Below are 27159 nucleotides of genomic sequence, written 5' to 3' on the forward strand. Positions count from 1 at the left end.
ATTGTGTGTTAAGGCGTTTTCTATCTACAGTTTCCGAATATCGTTTTAACCGGCTTCTATAAATTGATAGTTTTTGGGTAAGTGTACCTTGTTCGTTGTACTTTGTATTTTGTTCTCAGGTGATGTGGTGATTGAATTTTTTACTCGCAGTGGTGTGTAGAATGGTATTGAAATTTCAGTATGCATTAGTAGGTACATTTTGTTTTGACATTGATAAGTATCGGATAACCTAAAAGGTATAGGCAAAGAGTGGAAAATGTTTTGCTACAAATTACTCAACTGAACGTAAAATATCTAGCGGAAACGCCAATCGGTTAGTGATGAAAAAGCAGGTGCTATCACTGTAAAAGTGGCATTTGTTTTTTTTGCAATTCCTTAGCAGCTATAGCCGCATAAAATCGCGCAAGTAATATTTTCGTTATCCAACGATACGTGATCGACATACGAAATAAATTTACCAATACACACCGCCCCACTTAAGAAATAAACCTGTAACGTAAACTTACTCATTTAACAATTAATATATTAATAATAAATGTATAATAGTTGTTAAATAAATTGATTAATAACAGATAATTATTGTTTATCACTTACTCACAAATTTATCACATGTCCATTTATAACAAAATCAGCGCGAAATCACTAGCATCAATTCGGCGTCGATGTTGGAACTTCCATTACACTCTTCAATTTGCTTACATAACAAACGGAAAGTTTCTAGAAAAAATCGCAGAACTTTTCAAAGTTTTATCGTCTTGATGGCGCCTGTTGGCGCCGCGATGTCTGGGACACACGCTACAAATCCATTAAACTTATACTCCATAGATTTTAATCGGAATTTATTGTTTCAGGTTCGTTTATATTAAAAATGATTGGGAGAGGAGCGAAACTCGTTCGCTGGATATAAAGGCAACTCATTATGGAGCTTTATACGAACTGCACCGGAAATGTTAGCCAATTGACTTTAGATGGGAATGGTACAAGAAACTTAACGAACATTTTGGATTATGAAGTCGATGACTACATTTTTGATAGGACTTACATTAGGGTTATTTTTATAACCATATATTCACTTGTCTTCTGCCTGTGCTTTTTTGGTAAGTCATAATATCTGCTTTTATTCAAATCGTATGCTCTTACGGACTAACTACATTTTTTACTATACAGAAAAGTGTTTTAGTAGCTTTCAGTTGAGCTTGCTTCTTGTGCAGAGTAAGAGATAAACCATTTTCAAAACCCAATGCGAGTTGGTGTGACCTGAGTATCGCTATTTATTATATTAAGTTTACAGTGTGCACAATGCTTGTTCTCGCATATTTAAAAATCCGAACACAACTGAATACCGAACGATCTTCCAGATACCAATTTTTAAAGCGATCGGATGTTTCTAAGCAAAGTTATCGTGCACACGGAAAGACTGACGGACGGGCAGACAGACGGGCAGCCGAACAACCGCCCAGGCAGACGGACACGCTGTCAGACGGGCAGACTAGATGGAAAGACGGGCGGACAAGCAGACGGACAGACAGACAGGCAAACAGTCAAACTGATAGGCAGACGGAGAGACAAACAGCAATACAAAATTATAAACGATCTCGAGGATCGTTAATGAACTAAGAAATAAAGTTGTTATATAAAATGAACAAAATAATGCGAAAATAATGTCGATTTCGTCAAAACGTCCAAACATCAATTTTATTCCTCTCAAAGTAGTTCCCTTGGGCAGCTACATGCTGGTGGAGACGTTGTTCCCATTTCTGGTAGTAGCGCTGGAACTGCTGGAAGTCTTCAACCGCCATGTCCGTTACACTATTTTGGATGTTTTGTAAAGTCCCAAAATGGTATCCTTTGAGGACATTTTTCGGTTTTGGATAAACTCTAAGATTGGCCATTTAAAAATTAGTGTTATTAAACGAGAAACAAGTTATGAAAGGCGTTGATCTAACCCATATTTTTTAGGTTAGTATCGGTAAAATTTCACTTGAAAGTGGAATAGAACTGCAACATATAAAGCACATCTCTTGTTCTCTACTGGACTAGTAAAAATTATTTTTCTGTAATGACATAATTAAATCCAGGATTAGCTCAGTAATAAGTAAACTTTTAAATACTCTTACCTTGCGGAAAGCTGTTTCCTTATTTTCCCTTATAATCTGAAAATCAACATCTGATACTCTGGTTTGATCACTCTCAAATAAATACTCATATAAATTGCATTCTATGAATATATTAATTAAAGTATTATCGCTCCAACTTTTTCGTGATTTAAAATATTGATGTAATTCATTCAACAAATGCAAAATAGAATTCCGAACCCTGTGTTGTGATCACGTGCCAAATCTAATTAATTATCTTACTACATTATTAATTAATATTTGTAAGTAATACAACACCTGGTACATTTTCCTATTCAAAAGATTCACACACTTCTGGATGCTAAACAAAATTTAACCCACACAAATGAACGGTAGAATGATTTTGAAATTCAACTTTACAATTAATGAGAAAAAATCACCAAAATCTGTGCATGGGTTTGCTTATCATTCATAAAAAATATACAAATTTGATCTTGGAATAAGCTTCCGTGGAACGCCCTCTCCAGAAATGACCTTCTCCTTCTTATCTGAAAACGCTTTATTTTATTGCATTTTACTTCCGTTCTTCTTCACTGTGAAGCGGTACACGTATAAAAATTTCTTATACTGGCAAATTTGTAAATTCAAAACCAAAAAAGTCTAAAGCGACCACCAAACTTTTCCGACTTTCAACTTTCATGAAATAACGTTCGGTACGTAAATAGTATATTATATACCGTGGGACTGAAGTAGTACTTTTAATCCCGAAGGTAAAGTTTATATAATTTACCTGAGGGATTAATGGCCAGTTGCACCGTCAAAATTAAGTATCGCTTAAAGTTAAGCATGCCATAGCAACGATTGTCTTAATAATCGTTGCCATAGATTTTAAGTTCTACTTAACTTTAAGCAAGGCTTAATTTTGTTGGTGCAACTGGGCATAAGACTACTCTACTTCAGTCGCAAGGTATATACGATATTTTTCGTACTTCCGAAACTGAAACGTAGGTATACATTATATATGGCGTTACAGAACGCGTTCTTTTGAAAAATCGCTGCTTAACAAGTTACCATAGGAACGTTGCGTTGGTACGACAAACCCTATGCTATGGTAACAAAAAATAATTTGGAAACTGTCATTGCTAGTGTCGTCAGCTTGGTAATGAATGACAAAGGTGTATTTGATATAGATAAAAGAGCGGCCGAAGTAGGCGAAGAATTGTTACCACCGAAGTCCAAAAAACTATATGAGCAGCAGTACGATGTGTTTAAGTAGTGGTGCCGCATAAAAAATGTGGAACAACCTAATGAAAATGCCTTGTTAGTAACTTAATCTTTCCGGGGTTTTCGTCCAAATTTAATCCCGGAGGGACAAAAGTGACACTTCAGTCCTTGTCATAATGGAGTGATGCAATTGTATTTCCTCTATGCCGCTACCAAAACGACTTAACCTGTTACTCCTTTTTGCTTACAGGAAATCTAATGGTAATATTGGTGGTTACAATAAGCCGAAGACTACGTTCGATTACGAACTTCTTTCTCGCGAACCTGGCGGTGGCAGACTTTTGTGTTGGGATATTCTGCGTCTTTCAAAACCTTTCGACCTATCTTGCGACTGAGTAAGTATACCTATACATTGATTAAGTGTGAAGTCATCGACTAATAATACAAACCCGAAAGAACCGGGACCAGTACTGAAACCACGCATTAATTTTCTTTCAATCGAGAAGACGCGCAAAAACGCAAACAATTCGTGTTTTTTCTTGTTGCTTTTTAAGAAAAATCAAAAACAGTTCGATTGGTATATAAATTTGATGACACTAGCTTGAATATTTTTGATCCATATCTTTCAGAAGATCTATAACGTCATTGGATACTTTTTTTTAATAAATAGGGCCCTAGTTTTTTAGTTAGTGATAGTCCCTATAAAGTGATACACAGAAAAAATGTCATTTCTTATGAAAGTGAACTAGGTTAAACCCTATATCAAAGAAATCCTCTACAGAGGGATTCCTTTATACTAAAAATAAATGAGGGTACTATTGAAAAAAATTATCTATGATGTCATAGATCTGTCAAATATCGCTCAAAAACATTCAAGCTACTGTCACAAAATTGTAATTTTTATATATTAATCCAAGAGGTTTTGCATTTTTCTGAAAACACAGCAGGAAAAAAGATGCGATTTTTTTACTTTACTACCATTATGTATCACTTGCTTACATTCAAAGTTATAACACATTTATAGCACGAGCACGAATTTCGCTATTTAACACTTCGGGATCGAATCGATGTACATCGTATAGGTGATATGTTGCAACGATATATCGCTATGGAGTGTATATACAGCGGGCGATAAAATCGGCGCGCCCTAAAGCTATAGAAATGTGGGCAGAATACAATATCGTATGCGACAAATCGCCGAGACGACGACTGTTACATTTTGAACGATACCTCACGTACGATATGCTGCGCAATCGCGCGATGGTGAACCTTATTTATCGCCTCCCTTTGAATTTCAATAATCTCTTCTCTCGTACGATATATCGCCTCCGTATGAACGCCTACTTATACTGCCCTCCTCTTAAACCTGTTGGGCCCCTCAACACGGACGACGATTGTACTGGAGATTAGTCTTAGGTGACCTATCACGTGACCTGACCCCTATTTTAATTATTTAGTTAATAATAACACGAAAGTATTAAATCATTTGTGCTTTCCAAGCTCTTTGCAATGTCGGGCATAGCCCGGGTTGTGTTTGGGGGCGATACAACCAAACCAGATCTTCGGCTTGATAATCACCAGCTTGGCCTTCAAGTCATACTGCACTTTCATCCTATCGCTAGCTAAGTGCACATTATGACGGACATTATCTTTGATGGGACCCAATTTCTGACGTACACGGGAACTGGGCTCAGTCATGTGGTTCCCTATACTGCAGAACGGTTTGCAATCAGGAATAAATGTAGAAATGTGGATATTGGACACCACTTTGCACAAGTGCTTCCCCATTCATATGTTTTACCATTCCGTTTTATTATGGGTGTAAAGCAGTGGTTGGTTCTAGTCTTACGAATATCCAATATATATAGTTTGGAACACCTAGGACTCAAAATTTCCTTCCTGGTCAGTGAAGAAGTTCTTTTCCTAAAACGTCTGCAACAGTTGTCGAGTCTTAATTTGGTAAAACATTGGCTAAAATAGTTCATGACCACCAAGAAGTACCACTTTTCACTGAACGTAAATCACGGTCATCATGAGCTTTTTAGGGTGTCCAGTTATCAGCCGCGGTACTCTCTTTTTAACGTCAATATAAAATTTAAAAAACGACTGAAGTTTAAGTTTTTGGTATTTGTGATTTCGCATAGACCAATAAACAAATTTGCAGTGAGTGAAAAACTGTCACACGCCATACCTTTTTCTAACTACATACTTCTAACTTAACCTTTGAAATCTCATTAAGACAAATGCATATACTTAGCCAGTGGGTATATCTAACAATAAACAACGAAGTCTTGTCTCACAAACAAGATCTAAATTCCTCCTTATAATATTAAAAAGGGCTGATAAAACACAAATATTGTAAAATTCACCTTCGTCAATTCTTTTTAAAAGGCATAATAACACCTATTTGAATTTTAATAATTTGTTGGCACATATAACATGAACGGCTACGATGCAGCAAACTTCAAATTTACTGTTGTTGGAATCTAGGACGAATTGTTAAGCAATACGGCGGTTTTCGCTAATGAAACATCCGCCTCGTTCTCCAATTTCTGACGGTGTTCTTTTTTGCAGTCTTGAAATACAAAGATTCTGATAGCGTCTATTATCGACAATGTCCGGGAGACACATTACTTTCACGAACAATCCTTTTTGCCTAGTACATTTACGTGCCTTATTTGGTTTCCCATGACATCAATGAAAAACGCGTGATTGTATACATGGTCTTTCACGACCCTGTACCATTGGTCAGTCACCTCTTACGACATGCAGTGTCTTTGCAATGGAGTTTTATTCTTTCAATTGTAAAAAAATGGAAATATCGCTGCTTTTGCAACTTTTACACTAACTCGCATATGAAGTGATAACGTTTTATTTAATACTGTGCGATAGGGCGCTTAATTACATTACCGTCATTACCAATTTTCCCGATCTACAGCATTGCTCATGTAATCTAATCTCAATCTTTAATAATACGAAAGTTACCCCGCCCATTCCTACTCGATTTATTCGTATTTCTATTTCCCAGATACCTAATACTGGAAATAGTATATTGAAAGACAAGTGTTACAATGCGACCTATTGTAATACGACTATCTTGTGGCACGAGTGGCGACGCGAAGCGTAGCCACGAGTGTCCACAAGATAGGAGTATTACAATAAAGCATTGTAACACGCGTTTTTCATACTATTTTTTCTATTTCGGGGCTTTAATTTAATTAAAAAGTAATTATGAAAAACTACAGGAAACTTTAGAATTAATATGTCTTAAGTTGGCAACACCATTTACGTTGACAAATTTTAAGTTGGCAGCGTAGATAAACACAACACTGACATTTGGAAACTTTAAATTCCGTGAATGTGTAATTTTTTATTCGTAGATAAATTTATTTATGGTGGATGTGTAAACTGCTGATTTGGAATGTATTAAGTTCTTCGTACGTGTACCAAAAATCAAGGAAAACACATAAATTTTACGTAATTTGATTTCACATCGGATGATTTGACGTTGACGTCTTGGCGAACTGCCAACTTAGAGATGAAAAGTTACCAAAAACAATGTTACAATGGAACTCATTGAAACACTGTTTTTGCCGAAAACAGTTGCACAAAATTCTCATTGTAACACCGAAATAGAAAAAAGCTTTTTCTACGAAAGTGTAGAAACACGATTGTTTTTGTAGGTAAATTGATTGTGAAAACAGGTCTTTGAAACACTAGTGCGGCAAAAATATTTTCTGCACGCATTTTCTACACGCTAATAAACATATGCGAAGTAACTCTTTGTAATTGTATTGCTTTATTCACAGTTTCGTTATATAAGACAGACAATGGTAGAATTTTCTTTGCCTTCTGCTACAGAAAACGTTCTTGGGACATGATTCTTGGAGTCAGGAATCGTTAAGTATCAATAAAATTGCATCTTGTTCTGTGAAATCCGTTACAGTCATTTTACAACGTTCGCTCCGACGGCAAGCTCCAGCCACTCCAAGGACGAGAGCAACCTGTAATTAAATTATGCTTATTTATGATTTAAAAATACAATAAGAAATTCACAAACCTTCATCATTACAAATGTTTCATCAGGCGCTTCTCCCAAAAACTTAGCGATTTGTTCTCTTATGAAAACGCTCCTTTCCGAAACGCTGCTTACACTTTTGGGGTAGCAATTCATGCGAAACCGCATTAGCCATTTCCGCAACGTCCGGCGGGGTGCACATACCTTCTTCATCTTCAGTTTCGTCAAAATCTATCTTAACACTTCTTCACTACGCCACAAATTGTTTGACTTAAATTTACGATTTTTCAAACAATTATGTTTTGTCATGGCAACCGGCTTACTGGATCATTTACAATTGAAACATCCAACTACGATCAGACTATACGATTTTTTGTCGTTATTTGGCTAGTTGAAATTTCTAATTTCTAGAGAAGAATTTTTCACTTTCGTAGAAAAAATAGTATGAAACACGCATGCCGAAACGGTCATTGAAAAACTCGTATAATAGGAACACTCGCTGGCGCTCGTGTTCCTACATTTATACTCGTTTTTCAATAATACCGTTTCTGCACTTGTATTTCAATGTACTATTCTNACAAGATAGGAGTATTACAATAAAGCATTGTAACACGTGTTTTTCATACTATTTTTTCTATTTCGGGGCTTTAATTTAATTAAAAAGTAATTATGAAATACTACAGGAAACTTTAGAATTAATATGTCTTAAGTTGGCAATACCATTTACGTTGACAAATTTTAAGTTGGCAGCGTAGATAAACACAACACTGACATTTGGAAACTTTAAATTCCATGAATGTGTAATTTTTTATTCGTAGATAAATTTATTTATGGTGGATGTGTAAACTGCTGATTTGGAATGTATTAAGTTCTTCGTACGTGTACCAAAAATCAAGGAAAACACATAAATTTTACGTAATTTGATTTCACATCTGATGATTTGACGTTGACGTCTTGGCGAACTGCCAACTTAGAGATGAAAAGTTACCAAAAACAATGTTACAATGGAACTCATTGAAACACTGTTTTTGCCGAAAACAGTTGCACAAAATTCTCATTGTAACACCGAAATAGAAAAAAGCTTTTATTTACCGTTCCCTAAAATAAAAGTCGCAGTTCTACATCATTTGTCATAATTATAATGTACTTCCCACAGTAACGATATTTTATGTCTTTCGAGGGATTCACTCATCCGTTTAATTACGCAAAATTAAGCCTTCCCTATTTATTATGAATTTGTTAGTGGCTTAGTTTATTTGCTATTACCATTGAATAATAGATTTATTATTCAATGCTATTACTAATTAGGTAATATGGGAAATACGAATGTGCGTGTGCGCTATAATTGCACGCTTTTGTATCTGTTGGGCCAATAAATAATTAAATTAAATCGCGTCGAAAGTTTTTTGAAAGCTAGTCATTATTTCTTTCCACTAAAAGATCCACCAGTATACATAATTACGCAATTTGTGTGAAATATACCTGCAGTCCCTTGAAAAACTCCGTCTGAAGCTTCGTATTAATCACGTAATAAAATAAATTAGAAAACTCTGGACATTATAAGATCTTCATTTTATATAGCGCCGTTAACTACATTTAAATTACGTTATCTCTATGCAAATTTGTTGGATAGGTAGGTACCTAATGGAAAAACAAACAATTTTGACCCATTTGAACTTGCCACGTAACGCCACAACACCGGGTATACAGATTCATACAAATGTTTGTACCATAAATTTGTACTGGAAGCACCGCTCTTAAGCCGATTGGAGAATAGGCAGGGACGCAGTGCAGTACATGTATTTTGTCGTCTAAATTTATTCTTAGTTTACTAAACTTACGATCCACCAGCCTCTTTGTCTAGCTGAGATAATATTTGCTCTAATGCAAAATTATCATTTATGACCGGAACAGTAATGTATGAGCGCTCGTTTTATTTTGACGACTTATTATTAATATTTTAACGTAAGTAGGGTGAATTTCAAATTTTAGCAACGGTAAATTTAATACTTAATAGTTGTTTCATATTTCTAACGTGAATTTTGTCGGCATATGGACATCTAATCGTTTGGGGTTAATGTTTGATGTTTTTGAACTAGACAATGGATCAGGTGATAGCTAATATTTGGTCCGCGTCAATGCGCATTTCTCTCAGAAAATCTTTCGTTAACCTTGATAATGCGTCCGCACCTACATTTTCTTTCCCTTTGATGTACTCTATTTCAAAATCAAATTCTTCTAGATCGAGACGCATCCTTGTTAATGAAAATAAAAATACTAGCGGTCTGTGATCGGTTTTGACCAGAAATTTTGTACCATATAAGTAGCAACGAAAATGTTTTATGGCCCAACGTGATGCGTAAGATATTGGTAACTCGATACCTCCGAAACTTTGACAAAGGGCGGCTCCGCAAGCGTCGTTTGAAGCGTCAGTAGTAAGAATAAATTTCTTGGAGAAATCTGGATATTGAAGAATTTGACGACTAATTAAAGCATTCTTTAGCCGGTTAAAAGACTTCTCACACTCCTCCTACCAAACAAATTCTACATTTTTCCTAGTTAACTTATTTAATGGGTTATAGTAACCGACGAGAAATGCGGAATAAACCTCCGGTAATAGGTGCAAAATGCTACGAAGCGTTTTACTTCGTCAGCGGTCTGTGGTGTTGGATGGTTTTTTATAATATCGTATTTCGAGTCATCCGATAGAATACCTTGGTCTGTAATTTTATGACCTAAATAAGTAACTTCCTTCCTAAAAAGTTGACATTTTTTCGGATTAAGTTTTAAATTAAATTTTCTGCAAGTTTCAAATACGTTTTTTAAGTTACTTAAATCACCAAAAGGTAGCCTTTTAAAACGACAAGCACCTGAATCGACACTGAAGGATGTCAAATTTCGCGACTCATCTTCCAAGGGTATTTGATGGAATCGTGAAATTAAGTTGATCACTAAAAACCACTTGGCTCTACCTAGTTGATCTAAGATATCGTCTATACGAGGTAATGGAAATTTCTCAGCGATAAGTTTCCTATTGTCTGAAATCAATCGCCACGATTTTCCACCGTTAGTGGATTTTTTAGGTACTAATAGAACTGGGCTATTGTATTCAGAAACCGAGGGTTCGATCACGTCGTTGTGTAGCATTTGTTCAACTTGCCTGTTTATTTCCTCTGCAATTTGGGAATCTTATAATTTTTAATGTATACAGACGATTTATCTGATAGTTTCAATTTTTGTTTGTAAAAGGTGACCGTTTCACAAGTAATATTTGAAGTAACATTACTTAGCAACCTTTAAAGCACTTGTCTTTTCAAAACGGAGATTCAGGTATAATAAAAAGAAATTCTTAATACTTTACGACCACATTTTTGCGACATAGTGAGGTTATCAGAAAACCATGGATGACATTCGGTTTGATGCCTTCAATTAAACGCAGAGAAATATAGAAGAAACAGAGCACCCTCCTGTATTAAAACAGTATAAACCTGCAGAAATAAATTAAGTCTAATTGTTAAATCCAAAACTCTGCACATTGAATCTAAGTTAAATAAACGTGTAAACAAATATAGAAAATGAGCTCCTGGATATGGCTATAGCATGTGCAAAACCAAATTTTGAACTTGGTGTTAGTATTGGTTTTATTTAAAGTGTATGTATGAAATTTCATTTAATTGCTTCCATAAATAAGAAAATTGGCACTGCACATCATGCACAAAACCAAATTTGGAAACTGGCATTACATTTGTTTTTATCCCAAGTGGCTATGTATCAAATTTCATTTAAATGCTTCCATAAATAAGAAAGTTGACACTGCACATGCACAAAACCAAATTTTGAAACTGGTGTTAAATTTGCTTTTATTCCAAGTGGCTATGCATCAAATTTCATTTAAATCCCTCCATAAATAAACAAAGTTGTCACTGCGCATGCGCAAAACCAAATTTTGAAACTGGCGTTAAATTTGCTTTTATTCCAAGTGGGTATGTATCAATTCAAATGTCATTTAAATTCCTCCATAAATAAACAAAGTTGTCACTGCGCATGCGCAGAACCACGTTATATTTGCTTTTATTCCAAATGGCTACGTATCAAATTTCATTTAAATGCTTTCATAAATAGGAAAGTTTGCAATTCGGTTTATAAATGGTCGAGATGCCAAAAGGACACTTTGAATGTTGATCGATTAGCCTCAACTTTTGGAATTGCCTTTTATATGGCTAAAGCTATACGCATATTGAATTTCATGCAATTCGCTTCATAACCCACGGAGATGTCAAAAGGGCCTTCCTTATTTATTACGTACTTTAGCTATTAGCTTCAGTTATTAGCTATTGGCACTAATGATTACCGTACGCCCTTAACCAGAAACGTGCGCCCCGGGTCCATTTTGTGTACCGCCGATTTGTTCGAAATTAAAAGTCAACTAAAACGTAACAAACACCCAGTTTTTGACGAAATAAATGTAAAAGTCTAGTCAAGTACAATGTAAACTCAGTCGTCCACGCGGTTCCTTTAGATGATGCTCTTGTGAAGCGGAAGTGGTCTAACACTAATTCTCTACGGAATCGTACAGCGTCTTTTATTACATTTTTAAACATATTAGACGCACTACCTCTGTATACCATAGAACTAATTTACTTTTGACAGGTTTAATATGCTGGATTAGGTTGTCTAAAGGATTGCTGTGCAAACAAAATAATCACCGCGTAGATCTTTTGTACAACGCTTGTAGGTACCTAATTAAATCAGCTCGTATTCGGAAACACGACTTGCCATCCTAATCATATTCAATAGCACTGATCCCTGAATTTATAGAAATTTATTGATGAAGGTTTGACATTGCTATCTCTCATCATTCTCGAGTCAAAACGACATAGAAAATCATAGTGCAACGTAAATCTAAGTACGTGGTTCCTGTATTTACAATTAATTAAGAATACATTTACATTTGAAATAGATTAATATAACGCTAAATTAGAATGTATCACTCACAATTTATTACATAACACGAGCACGACCTATTTGTCACTAATATTTCACTATCGGAATCGATGTTGGAACTAACTCGAATCACAATTCGATTTGCTTATATAGCAAGCAACAATCTTTTTGGAATGCGCTCGAGTACTCTCGAACGCTTCCGAATGTTCTAAAACAAACATGTAAAATTTTTCAGAAACAATGCGATACATCCGCCTTAGTTGCTTCTCGCCGATGATTAATCTTTCATGGCGCCTCGATGTCTATCGAGATTTCTAGAATATTCACATTTTAGTCAGGAACCAAACTGACCACCATAAGAAAAAAATAGGTCACATGCCAAATGCTACTCTGCCAGCAAATTCAAAGCAACAAGACAGTAGAGAAAAAGTTGAAATGTAATTATTCTATAATAAATTCAAGGCTTGTGGATATAACCGAAACTCGAATAGAACTAACTGCTAACGTAATGTTGTTAAGCAACAGAGCAAAGCGATGTAAGCTTTATAGGAGAGTCGATGGTGTCGGTCTGTCCGCCCGTGTACACGATAATTGCCAAACGCTTGGACCAATTCGGTTCAAACTTTGCACAGTTGACCTACATTCGACATGTAACGAGCCTATTGAAAATGGGTCAAATCCAATGATCCCGGGGATCACGCCTCTCTAAATCTGGCAAACGCTTGAACCTATTCGGTTGAAACTTTTGCACAGTTGACCTATATGCCACATTTGACAAGTCTATTGAAAATGGGTCAAATCCAATGACCCCGTAGGGTCCAACCAAGGTGCTCTGCCGTTTTTTTAGATCCGCTTTATTATTATCTCCGCTACACTTCGAAATGTGCAAGTTAAAATTCAGCAAAGGTAGTATATATATGCAATTTGAACAAATTGGCTCAAAATTCTTTACGGTTTGTGTTTTATTGATCATCTAGTTGGACTTTAGATCCATTCGAAAGCTAATAAATCGTCTCGAATTTTTTCTGCTGCCACCAAATTTATCTCTTACATTCAATGAAATAGATATATTCGAGGGTTTAACATACGTTTCGCTACGTAGTAGATTAAAAATCCTTATTCCTGTCACATAGTAATGCCTTTGCTTGCCGTTGCCAGACGATGTATACCACTACTGAGGCGGGGCTTTATACCTACAGCCTACAGCGTAAACGAAAATAACAAGTTTAAAAAGTCATTATGCAAACATAAATGACGAGAGCGTATTTTCCTTGTAATAATATTAATGCTAGGACCAGGAAAAAATACCGGTAGGCACGAGATCCTTACTCCATTCTCTTTCAAATGAGCCGCCTATCGTCAAAGTCTATACAGTGTAATGAAAAACAGGGGAGCGTATACAAATACATACAAATTATGAAATGGGCATTAGTTTTACTTTTATTCGAAGTGTCTACATATGAAACTTGTTTTAAATTCTTTCGTAAATAGCATTGCGCATTGTCTACATTAGAAATTTCATGGAATACCTTAATAAATAAATTATACAGCATGCGTAAACAGTAATTTTGAAACCGGTATTAGTGTTAGTTTCATTTAAAGTGCCTACGTACGATATTTCATTTAACTGCTTTCATAAAAAATAAAGTTGCCGTTGCGCATGCGTAAAACCAAATTTTAAAACTGGTGTTAGATTTGCTTGTATTCCAAGTGCCTATGTATTAAAATTTCATTTAAATGCTTCAGTAAATTAGTCCGAGAAATAAGAGACTGAAAATGGGCCATTTCCTGCAAAACGAGAAGTAGTTCCAATTTTTTTGCATGTCATGGAGGAATATCTGATGGTTAAGAATCCAAGTTTTTAACCTCCCACCCCTTGTGCTTCCTCCGTACCACCCCTAAAACCAAAGAAATCTTTTTATAGGTTCACTTTACAAAAAAATATTGTTATTAGAAATTGTAGACCATCAAATTGTACACAAATTTGGTATATACTTCTTTTTCGTAAATTTTTTATTTCAAAAGATAGAGAGCTTCAAAATTGTCTTTATTTTGAAGATTCCGAAATTTATATGTATGTACATATTTTAACGAAATTGTATGTTATATCTATAATCATTAAGATTCATATGAGAAAATACCTCGATTATAAAGTCATGGTGCTATTAAACTCCGTACCTTGCATCCCTATCGAAAGCGATGATAGCACTTCCACCCATTGGTCGTAGTAGGTATTCATCACTGTGTGATTATGACGCTTTCGAATACAATGATCAAATAAGAAAAGTGGACTTACTTCATTTTAACCCTTTCCTTCCCCTACAAAAAGGGATGATTATTTGATGATTATTTTCAATTTTTTTTATTTCAAACGTATATTAGAAAGCGCTACAATCTCACAGTGATTCAAACATCTCTACTAGCAAGGGTTGAAAGCTGAAAGTTGAATTATGATGCATCCCCTTTGGTAAGGGTGCAGGGTAGAGGGATTTATACAACTATAAGTTGAAGATATTTTCTCATAAAACTCTTAATTATAGAGATAAAGTATAAAATTTGGTTAAAACATCTACATAGACATTTCAGAATTCTTAAAAATATAAGCAACTTTGAAGCTCTATATCTTTTTTAATAAACATTTCACAAAAAAGTAGTGTATATCAAGGTTTTGTAGAACTTTATGGTCTACAATTTCTGATAACAATATTTTTTTCTAAAGTGAACCCTTAAAAAGATATGATTAAAAAACTAAGAGACCAACCAAATTTGAGGGGTTTTGGGGGTTGGTACGGGGGAAGCACAAGGGGCAGGAAGTCGAAAACTTAGATTCTTAACCACCAGATGACTGTCTATGACAAGCAAAAGAAATTGGAATTACTTCTCATTTTGCAAGTTAAAACACTCTATTCCCTGGGTTAAATTAGGAAGTTGGCATTACGCATGCGCAAAAGCAAATTTTACAACTGGTGTTAGATTTTTCTTTATTCCAAATGCCCATGTATAAAATTTCATTTAAATGCTTTCATAAATAAGAACTTGGCATTGCGCATGCGCAAAACAACATTTTGGAAAAGTCGATAATTTTACTTATATTCGTAGTGCTTACATATAACGTTTCATTTAAATATCTTCATAAATAAAAAAGTTAGCATTGCACTTGCGTTAATTGAAATTTTTGACACTGCACATGCGCAAAACCAAAATATATCGGTATGCACGGAATTCTTGGACCAAGCCCTTTCAAGTGGGCCCTATATCGCCTAAATCGGATGAGTGGTGTAGGAGTACGTGATTTATGGCTGTGTGCTTCGTCGGATTTAAGCCAATGCATTGTTTAAATACCTGTATGAAATCGATGACAACCACATAATCATTGTTATGGTCCATGCTTATTCTTAAATCCTACTTAAATTTGACGATGCAAACGGCCATTTAGAACACAAAATATATCTACCCAAAGATATGAAATACATGCACACTTTTTACTTAATCTTGTTTTTCCTTTCAGCTGGATTCTTGGCGATTTCCTATGCAAAATGTATCAATTTATGACTTCGCTGAGCTACACCGCAAGCATATTCATTCTGGTGGTAATATGTACGGAACGCTATTTTGCTATTATCCATCCAATCACTTGCAAACAAATATTAACGCCTACGCGATTAAGGGTAAGTCTCTTTTGCTAATATATGCCTAAGATTGGATCTCTATTCAATATTTAACGAACCTCATGGAATACTGAATTATTATCGACTGCCACCAAAAACGTGTTAAACAAAAATTACTTAGCGGTTGAAGCTAATGTAACTAAAAGCAATTTAACTGAAACATCGCATTTTGTGCTATAGAACCGTATCAATTTTGAAGCATCATGAATTTCAATAGACCGGACAGTACCTATTAATAACTCTGATAAGAGGTCAAAAATGGTGAATTTCGCCTATAATATATTCATTGCTTCTTTGGTGCCATACTGTTCTAAAGAAATGTCATGTAGTATAAAGCATGTTACCTTAACAATCAGGTTCATTTATGTCTATTTGGAAGTGACTGCGTGCTCTCGTATTCAATTTAATCCAAAACTGATCAGGGCAACCCATTAAATCCCATTTATCTTTGTACTTGAATTATTAAATTAAGAATTGTTAAGAAAATGGTTTACTATTAAAACACAAAAAAGAAAATCTAACTCTTCCTGCTTCCATAATCGAAACTTTTCCAATCACATAAGAAAGAACCATATGTTTTTGTGGCACTAATCTACGGTGCACCTAACGCAGCTTGATCTGATGGCAAATTTGGTGTTAGTAGGTTGTATCTCCGACCTCGGGTTCGAGTATGGAAACTTTGTAAGTATATTGTGGGCCGGTTTGTTAAAATATCATTGGTTAAATCCCGGCACAGGTTTCCCAATGATCCTTCGGTGGTGTTTCGAAGACTATGATTTGTACACATCTTTTTTAAGCCCTGACATATGAAAGGTTCCTCATATTCTATCCCGTTATATTTTTAAGGCATCTGATACTTTTTGGAAGATTTGTAGAGATTCTTTAGAGATTAGATTTTTCGACAAACTATTTCCTTGCGAGTTATACCGTCTGTTTCGTTTTCGTTGGGTGGCCAAGCTTTGTTTTGAGAAACCTTGTACTTCATACAATTTTATATATTCATACATTTCAGAAGTAGTCCTTAGAAATTATAACAGCTTGCCTATAGAGGGATTCGTCAGACATTCCTCAGAGGTTCTTCATAGATCCCAATAAGACTCTTAGTCCTACAAAACTTTTCGAGATAATTTATGGTGGTAGGAACTCTGGAAGGATTTTTCAGGGGTCGACTTCGAACCTGCAACCCTCTTGGTCGCACCTTATCTAAATCACCAGCAAACACTTTTCCGAAGATTATTTGTTGAATCACACTTTATACTTTGAAAATATTCCAGAGGTCTCCTCTGAGCCCGTAATCTTTCTTTTTTATGGTTTTACGAGTGGGTATATGTTTCCAAACATTTTCGAAATTTTACATGTAATCTGCGAAGAATCTTGGAGAAGCCTATTAGAATCTCTGGACACACTTTGAGCAATCTTTCAAGAATATTTGTATAACCCGTAATGACTCAATAGAAATTGTGCGAGGAATACTTTTTATGAAGATTTGGAAAGCGTTCGAAGATTCTTTGAGCGATTTAAATATAGATACCAAAGAAAATTGCGTACAAATCTGCAAAAAGGCTCTGAAGAATCTATGAAAGATGTCTAAAATATACTTCAATCAAATTCGATAACAATCCCCCGAACTTTTGAATCTAACGATTTTTTTGTTATCTGGACAAGAATTGCAATTTTTTTAAATTTTGAAAAGCTTATGCAAAAATCATTGGATAATTTCTTTGGTCAGTCTTTCAAGCCCTTGTTTTGAAGTGGACATTTTTTATTCTTTTTATATTCCTAGCTAAAGTCGTCAGACCAACGGAGCGATGGTATGGTGGTCCTTTTCTTGAAAAATATGCAATAACGCTACAATATCTACACACATTTTCTTTACGACCACTGCTACTCAAACATATGGAGGCTTAACATCAAATTTACTCTAAATTTAGCAGTTTTCAACAAATTTAGAACAAATAAGACATCCTTTTTAAAATAAGCAGTCAACTCCCTGTGAACAATCCGAAAGTGGTCCTATATAAATAAAAACGTTAACTGAAACAAGTTCATTGGGTAACCCTTATAGATTTTCAGAAATGCATGCGCATTAGTTTCCCATCGAGTTCATTTGTCTTTGCACTCCGCACTGAACGTATACATGGCACTAGCGATGCGATGGTTTTAACTGTCATTTGACATAGTACATTTTAATTTTCACGTTTTTATTTTAACTGTTTCATAATATTACAAGAGCATACGATCAAGGATAGGAATAGGAATAGGAGTTATAGGAGCTCCCCTATATGCCGATTCCTACTATGTATTCCAATTGGAACGGGCACTGTTACTAGACTTTTTATTATTGGAGCAATAAAGCCGGTTGAGTTAGACATATGAAGCACTTTTCTCGAGACCAGAAACCTAATTGATGATCGGATAATCGATATGTGCAACATAATATTCGTTTTAATGCTCTTAATTTAAAAAAAAGAAATACTGCATAGCAATCATACAACCGCCTTACATTAAATAATAATAAGTAATAGTAGTAATAAGAATTGGCCGAAAGTGAATATGATATTCTCCAATAAGAATTCTTTGTGGGTTTTGGGATATGAAGAAAATGCACGCCCTCGAGGAAATTTGGTTGCAAAATAAACGCAAAAAAGCGTAAAACTAATAGACAAAACCAAAAGCGGCAAGGAAAAAATCGCCATTGGGTAAACTATTACAGCCATTGTATATTTGACCATTCTAATATTCGTAAACCTTAACTTAACGTCCGAATTTTACTTGCATAATTCGCTAATTAAGTAGATCTTTTTATTGGTCCACCCATATTGTAAATAACTACCTACACAAGCGATAATATAAAGTGACATTTACCCTTAATATTGTGCAAAACACCACACGAGATGATGCATGCCAATGTATAATTCATAACCAAATTTTTGAGGTGAACTCCGCTAATGTGAAGTATTTATTATGTATTTGTGTTATGAATCGTTTCAAGAGTCCCACTCACCTTGAAGTATTTTACACTACACTACAGGATATTTGACAGTAAATTAAATACAATAGGTAGGTAATAGGGAGAGATACCTTAAAGGAACGTTGCGCTTCTTAGCGCATTTTCCAACGAAGTTGGCTGCGCTATTGCAGCCACTTTCTCTGTCCGTCTGTCTGTCCGTCTGTCCGAGGCCTTAACTTCGTTCTTTTTGCATTCGGTAGCGTATAGCTCTAGCTTTAATGTCAACTTCCTTATTTATTAATATGTTTTGTTGAAATTTTAACCACAGATACTTCTGTGAATTTCTTTTTCTCTCCTCTATCTTGTTTCACAAAAATCCAATATGGTGTCTCTAAGAAATAAGAAAGTAGTAGCCTATAGCTTTTACATCTATCGTGTTATGGATATTCTGATAACAGATTCAGGTTCCCCGAAAAAAAGTATCTATTTTCAGTTTTTCGGTGGTATCTCAGTTATTTTCAAAGATTTTTCAAAATATTTAAATACGATTTTTTTGTCACAATAAGGGGAAATTTTGCCCCCATTTACCCTACACTTTTTCGCCGGCGAAATTCTCTGGTACGGCCTTGTAATATAAAACAAGACCAAGCTTTAGTTACGGCACCTTGACTCATACACACACGGTCACTCTTGAGTTGGTTCTAGCTAGCATTGTTAAACAATGGTTCTAGGTATTTCCAAGGTCATTCGATTATGCACAGTTAAGTTGTTTTCAAATGCGAATGGAAAAACAGATTCTTAATTACAAATTCATGTTAGTCTTCGGGCACCACCAAAATGTTATACTTATACATGTCAATACAGAACCTTTATTGCTTAACATTGCCCTACACGAAGGACGAAACGTTCGTAGCTTTCGTTAAAGTCCTGAAGAAAAATGAAAATACGTATGGTCAACAAACATGCATCAAATTCATGTCTTAGGGATTGAGTTTTTTTCTCAACGATCTCTGTGAAAGAATAACGATTATGACATGTTTTGATCAAAATACATGTGGCATCAGAAAAGAAATTTAACACCTTTGAATCAAACACACGCGACTATGTGCATGTGAATATGTCCAAATTCATGTACAAAGAATACTTCTAGGTACATTTTGCCTTAAAACTTTTGACCTAAACCACAGAGAAGAGTTGTATTGAATTGTTACACATGTAAAAGTCATTGGGAACAATTAGCGAAACTCGCTGCATGACCTAGAGAATGAAATACGTTGATTTCTATTACATTGAGCCTACAGTTTTTCCTATTCCCAATTCACTCGAGGTCCTATAACTTTTGATCCTGTTGAACTAGCTTTCTAAAAATCAATAGCGCCCTACCTTAATGTCAAAAGTACTCGTACATCAAATTTCACGATCGGTAACTTTTAAAGAGTTATAGCACACACGTACGGACAGACGAACGGAGAAAAATTAAAAGCCATAAAATGTGTTCGAGGAGTAGAGTTATGCGAACACAGACGAATCGAGGGCAAAAGGACGGACAACCATAAAACCTATATAAAGGATCTGAGGACCCTTAATATACCTACATCCCAAACTTCATTTCAGATGTCCGTGGAGTGGAGGAATGCATCTGCCGGCTATATTCCAGTAACGCACCATTTAATTAAACATGCTTTAGGGTTTGTCAAGATCTAATACGTGTTTATTCATAGATTAAGATTAATGATACCAAATTTTAATAATTAAGAAGAATGATTATACGTGGTAATTATACATTGTAACTGTACTTGATGCAATCACCTGAATTTATAATAATTATTACATTTTAATAATTAATAATTATAACTATCGAAATTAATGGAAACATCCAATTCGAAGAGAGGTTAACTGCAAATTACTCTGTCTATTATGAATCCTCACAATAGGCACTCAGGTACATGTCCTGGTTGTTATATTTAGTTTAATTTCTATCGAACAGGTAATCATACTCGTAAGCGCTCGTGGTATTAATCAGCGTAACTAGCATTCGTGACAGCAGCTCAAAAATATTCGACAATACTTCGACTACTTATGGTATTATATATGATTATTTTAGTTTGGAACCTCTCCTTTTTGTTTTATATTCTATTTAGTAAATCTCTATTATTATTATGGTCGTGTGTTTCTTGTGAGAACTCAGGTCTAGGCTGGTTAACTAATCGCACGGATTAAAATCAAGTGACGATTAGTGTTTGTCTGTACGTCGTTCGTATATATAATAATAAATTTTTAAAAAAAGACCTGTCCTTGTAGTGTATGTTGCGTTACTTGTATTTATTGCGTTTCTTTGTTCAAGCAGTTGTATTTGTGTGGTTGCTTGGGTTAAAGGAGGATCTGGAGATATACAGTATGTCGTGGGTCATGTTGTAAGTCAGTAGTGCTGTTTAGGTTTTTGCGTTTGGGTTGAATACGAGTGGGTTGTGATGACGTGATGAGTTTCTGACAAGAAAGAGTTTTGTGATTTTTAACTGTGCTAGGACGTGTAGCTTTATTGAGTTGACCTTGTCATTGTAGTGTATGTTGCGTTGCTTGTATTTGTTGTATTTGTGTGTTTGTTTGGGTTAGAGGTGGAGATATTACAGTCGGTTGTGTACCGTGTTGTGGGCGAGTAGGTACTGTTGTTTACATGTATACGTTGTGGATCATGTGTGTATGTAGTATCTTGTGTTATGTTTAGGAATTTACGAACAATACGGCATGTGTTGATAATGACTGCTTTTTGTAAATGTTTGTATGTGTTATTATCTAAACCTAATAGTTGTAAATTGTGGTGTATTGTCTTGGGTATAACTCCGGTAGCACTAAGAATAATGGGAACTATAACAGTAGATTTCATTCTCCATCCATTGCGCCTTAAGTTCGATAGCTATATCGGTGTATTTGCGGGGTTTTTCTGCATGTGTTTTGGTTAAGTTGTTAGTGTTGGGTATGCCAATGTCTATAATACTAATGGATTTTTGTGTTTTATCTATAAGTGTAATGTCTGGTCTATTATTGTGGATAGTTTTGTCTGTGAGTAGTGTCCTATCCCAATATAATTTATGTGTGTTGTTTTCATCAACACGTACTGAAGAATTTTACATGTAAAGATAAAATATCATTTTCTCCAACCACCTGATTTTTTAGGTACATAATGAACGATTTCGGGAGTAATCGGTACCACCATACCAACGTACAAAAAGTAGTTACGCTTTGGAAATAAAGTAGAAATAAGTTTACTCCAAATAAAAAGTAATTACTCATAAATAAATTAAATATACTTAACACCAATAATTTAAAAACCAACAATTAGTTATCGGAAGCGGTGACCGCGGGGATGTTTCCGTTGCTCAGGCGCCACCAGAAGGAAAAAACCCTGCTCTTGGTGAGGTCGGTTTAGGAAAACACGGTATCGGAAGTCCCATGGCACCCACATGGAGACGATGTTATTTCCAGAGGTCAGTAGGGCTCAGACAAATGACGGCTGTCGGTTACGCTGCTAAGAATCTGAAAGGTAAGCAAAACACACGACATAAACAACCAAACCCAGCGGTATCTATAGGAAATCACACGGGGGAAAGTGGACCAATAACCCCCCCTCTAATTAAAGCTAGGCTAGTTTACCCTTTTTAATTTATCGGTACGGCGAAACTACGGTGCGGAGAAAAAAACTATTAATACGGTGCTTATTAATGCTAAACGGCTAAACCAACGCGAAAAAGGCCAAATTATTAAAATCAATTAAATACGGTACGGGTACAAAATAAATCTTCGGACAGTATCAAAAGTACTGTGCTTACAAATCGTCATCGGCGACAGTGCAAAAGCAAAAAGAGCAAGATACGTTACGAAAAAATAAAGTTACGATAACGCTCAAAATTTCGGTACTTACAAAACGTAGACTGCGAACATGCAAAAGATCCTCACAAAATCAACCGTTTACCTACCTACCTTATAAAGAAATCCAGGAAGTGCTCTTGGCTGTATTCAATACGAAAGCGATCCAAAGTAATTCAGTTTTAATTATCGCCGATATTGGAAAAATATGGGATCGATAACAGACTTCAAGTTTTTTAAGCGCGCTTCTTTCTAGACTGATTTGAACGCCGTCTGATGGTTGCACTTCTGCAAGTCATTAAAACGTCAGTCGTTAATTATGCTTACCCAATTAAGCGCGTTCAAACTTCAATATACGATAATTGAATTAACACATAGGCCTAATTGGAATTCAATTTCAATGATATCGCTCCATCGCTCTTATCGCAACTTGCAGGCGAACTATCTTCGCGGCGAATACTCGTTTCTATCCTGGTTTTCACTTACCATTGGAAACTAGGAGACATGTATTTTAAGTAAGTTCCGTTTTAAAATTTCTCGTCTGCAGAGTTATGGATTGTGTTCTCCGCATGTGCATCACATTTCTACATGTGTTGGCAAGTGACAGCCCCCTTTGTATTTATGAAACAAATAACTATTTCGGATTACTGATCAAGAATCAGTGAACTAAATATAATAGGTTTTTACAATGTAGAAAAACTGTGCAATAAAGTAAAACCCCGATTATCCGTGCTCCACGGGACCGGACGATGCACGGGTACCTAATTGAAAAGCAAAGATAAACATATTGTATATGTCTAAAAAGGGTAGCTGAGGTTTCTGTGATCAAGAATAAATCGAATTTCGATTTATTGTCTCAGAAATAAAGTGTACTTCCAAAAGTCTTAAAAAGTTGGCGGGTGTTTTTAATAGACTTACTGAAGAGATTATATACGACCAGTCTCAGAAATATAGGATTCTTTTCTTTATGGTCAATTGGTCGTCCGACGAAATGTCCGTTTGGAGAATTGTTTCGATCATAAGTGTTCTTATAAACACTTCAAACTTTCGATATCGAAATGCATGCGATTCTATGTTTTGCAAATATGAAGTACTCTCTAGATCTATCAGGAGAACCGGGGGAGGCGAATACTGGATTACAATGGAAATCCGTCATCATTATTCACATGGATGCGTACGGTTTATTACGTTAACGAGCTGTCACGTAGTAATAATCTCTTGCTGGTAAAAATAGAAACAATAAAAAGAAAATAAGAAACGAAAATGGAAATATAATCTGGTGATTAATAAAAGTCATCCTTCCGCACTCGTGTCGAAGATGTTTCCGTTTCCATTCCTTAAATCACTATACTATAGGTATATGTTGTTTATTTTTACTTCCTATTTCTCATGCATACATCCGTTACGAGCAATAGATAAAATACGCATAATATACTTGCAAATACGGAATATAGATTTATTTGGGTTATAATCGATCTTTGGTCTAGGTATCTCAATAAGTTTCATCGACTCTCACAAATTTAAAAAGCGAATATTAAATATGTTTAAAACTTAATCAAACTTGGAAGGAATAATAATACGGATACTGCCCTTCTTCTTTCGGTGCTCCTGGTCTTTGAAAAGGAAAAGCTATCAACTCTACAGCTTGGTGTCATAATATACGCGCTCGGCCATTCAGCGTACTGTGCTTTCCACTTTACCTTCGAGAACCGATTCATCTTAATTGGTGGAATTAAACAAGTTTATCGATAACGCACTCCTAAAATAGATTTTAATCAACCCTCTATTGGAATTTGAACTAAATTTAATTACAAAGTTGTAGGTACGTTAACTTTTGTAACGCACCGGTTACTATTAGGACCCGTGTGGCGAGTTGTATATGTATAGTATTTTTTAAGTTAAGTGTAAGTAAAATAGTTAGGTTGAACTTGTGGACACCCTGCTTTGTAAGATAATACGCCTCCGCATGAAAGGGCCCATGGACTTTCTGCCACATGTGCAACCGATTGGGTTTCCGGGCCAATGTGAATTATTACGGTCAACGGTGATACCATGTGTGGCGGCAAGATCCAAGATGCAGTAACACCCTTTTTCCTTTTGTGTACAAGGAGAAAACTTGGAGAGTTCGCCAATAGCCGTCTTGGGCAACGCACGTCCGAGATCGCGGATAAGTACGGCGGTCATTAGCGTACAAGTGCGGGTTTGAGATTCGCGACGTTCCGTAAGATCACACATCAAAGTGCTTAGTGTGCGCGCCAATATCGGAATCTTGCGATAGTGGCATCCTGGAAACCGCAGTTTGTTCGAGGGAAGTGTTACCACCGAGGCGCAAGCGTCAGGCACGAGATTATCATCTTCATCACCATCAAAGAGGTAGGCCTAGAAATCCTACGACAGATTTGTGAACGGGTTCGTGCGCACCACCTTCTCTGACTAAGTGACTCGATTAGTAACTTCGCGTCTGTAGATTGTTTTTTCTACTGCCGTTATTGTCCGTTTTTTGTAGGGTTCAGGGTGTCCTCATTTGTATATTATATTGTAGTGTTAGGTATATCGAGTAATATAATGTAAATCGAATTAGAGTTGTTCTTAAGTATTACCATTGAATTGTGGTTTTTATTCAATGGGATTTACCCATTAGCCCACTGGTCCTGAGAAAGGGAGATATCCGCTCGTGCAGAGCTAGTAAATCCGGTTGCATTACGGTAGGTACTTTACCGCCCAAATAACTAATTTCGATTAAAAAGCGACACGCCAATTCAGGGTGTTGCACTTTGGAAATACGACACCATTCGCGAAACTTTTATGAAATTCCCTTTCTCGTCAAAAAATTCCACGACGGCTTACATGCTTACCTATCAAAATTTATTTTTTAAATTATACAGGTCATTATATCACGACGTATATTTTTACTATGGGACATCATCTGTAATTTTGGTTTTTCTAATTAATAGTCCGTTATTGCCGTGGTTGTTTTTATGTTAAAAAGCTTTTTAATGCCCGAAAACTGAAATTTACGCACAATGTTCCGTTGTTATATTTTATTCTTTGGAACGCGATCTGCAACACTTATGCATATTTTATATCACAAACTTTTACATGGACAATCCTTAAAATATTTACTCCTCCACAAGCATAAAACTTAAATTCACTTTCTAAAACATCACTTGAATTTTGTTGACTAAATCAAGTTGGTAGTTTTGACGGTTTTGTCATTTTGACATTCATCGCAAGGCGAATTCCTGTTTCAAAAAATGGACAGAGATGATAAATGTTAGAGAAAAAATGTTATTGCTGGCTCCTTCTGAAATAACGCAAGCGGCAACAGATTCTCGTTAGAAAAAGTATAGTAGGTACCTATGTATTTATAACGCGTTTTTTATAAAACTCTCTAGACACTCGTTATAAACACTCGCTAAAGCCGTGTTTTAAACATAATCGTTCTAAAAGTGTCGTTATATAAAACATTACATTAATACTCGTATACGATTTAGAACACATCGAAAAACACCTGTACACTATTAACAAAGAACCATATGCATTTTTTCTGAAAAGTTCCTAAAGATATAAGTCTCTGGGCCAAATGAAGCCGTTTGTATTAGATAGATTTTGTCTTTTTATGAACTTGGCCACGATGATTTAGATTTAGTTCGGTTCGAATTCCTAGTAAAACATATAAATAGAAATCATGTAAGAGATGTGTGAATGGGATCTATTTTATGTCATCGCTATGTAAAATGGCAAATGGTCACTAAACCACCCACATAAACACCTGTCCAGCTAGCTCAATTAAACTCAGGTACTAACAAAACCAAATAAAGCTGATAAATAGTCACTCAGGGCCAGATGACAAATACCATGCACACTTCTTCCTGTCACTTGTTGACCTGAGATGCTGACTTTCAGATCTGTTCACAACCTGAAAACAAAACCATCAGATGCAAAAGTAAAACAAAAACACCAATAACTTTTTACTTTTGCAAGTTCAACAGCCACAAGTAGTACCAGTGCTTCCAAAACCATTACATCCAGTGTACCAATCAGATTCTGAAAAACATCATACCACACTGACGGACTGTGTACCGGAAGTGGTTGTTTCATACATAGAAAAGCAAAACTCAGCGTTTCCTGGCAAACCATATTAACCGTTAAAATTGCAGCTGCCAGCTGAAATATTATATCGCAGCTCCCGTCAATCCGTTGCTCGATCGATGCCATCTTGAAGTACCTGACATCCTACAGTTCAAGAGGCGATACCATAGTGCCACAGAACACAATAAAACCCATCCAGAGTTACCAACATAATTTTGATGATATTTTATTATATTATATTATTATTGTGAAAATAAATTAAATTTGTGCATTTATAATTTTATTTAGAATCTTGGAGTAGCGACTGCAGCTACCCGTTTGCCT

The 27159-nt window shown here is 35.6% G+C and overlaps 1 protein-coding gene across 1 annotated transcript; it reads left to right on the forward strand.

The window, feature by feature from the left end:
* Positions 1 to 27038, forward strand: LOC116162664 (trissin receptor-like). Its single transcript, XM_031476321.1, has 5 exons — positions 1 to 77; positions 852 to 1097; positions 3550 to 3694; positions 15770 to 15929; positions 26904 to 27038. Exons 2-5 carry the CDS (start codon positions 920 to 922, stop codon positions 26964 to 26966), a joined length of 546 nt encoding a protein of 181 aa, XP_031332181.1. The 5' UTR covers positions 1 to 77; positions 852 to 919; the 3' UTR covers positions 26967 to 27038.
* The last annotated feature ends 121 nt before the right edge of the window (positions 27039 to 27159 follow it).

This window comes from Photinus pyralis, unplaced genomic scaffold (assembly GCF_008802855.1).
Source record: "Photinus pyralis isolate 1611_PpyrPB1 unplaced genomic scaffold, Ppyr1.3 Ppyr1.4_LG2, whole genome shotgun sequence".
In the NCBI taxonomy this organism is placed as follows: Eukaryota; Metazoa; Arthropoda; class Insecta; order Coleoptera; family Lampyridae; genus Photinus; species Photinus pyralis.

Bases quoted from the DNA above. Each gene is read 5' to 3' on its own strand.
- LOC116162664 (XM_031476321.1), top strand. From the start codon at position 920: ATGGAGCTTTATACGAACTGCACCGGAAATGTTAGCCAATTGACTTTA. The intron at 1,098-3,549 runs GTAAGTCATAAT...TTTTGCTTACAG, and splicing joins CTTCTGCCTGTGCTTTTTTG to GAAATCTAATGGTAATATTG. The intron at 15,930-26,903 runs GTAAGTCTCTTT...TTAAAATTGCAG, and splicing joins TAACGCCTACGCGATTAAGG to CTGCCAGCTGAAATATTATA.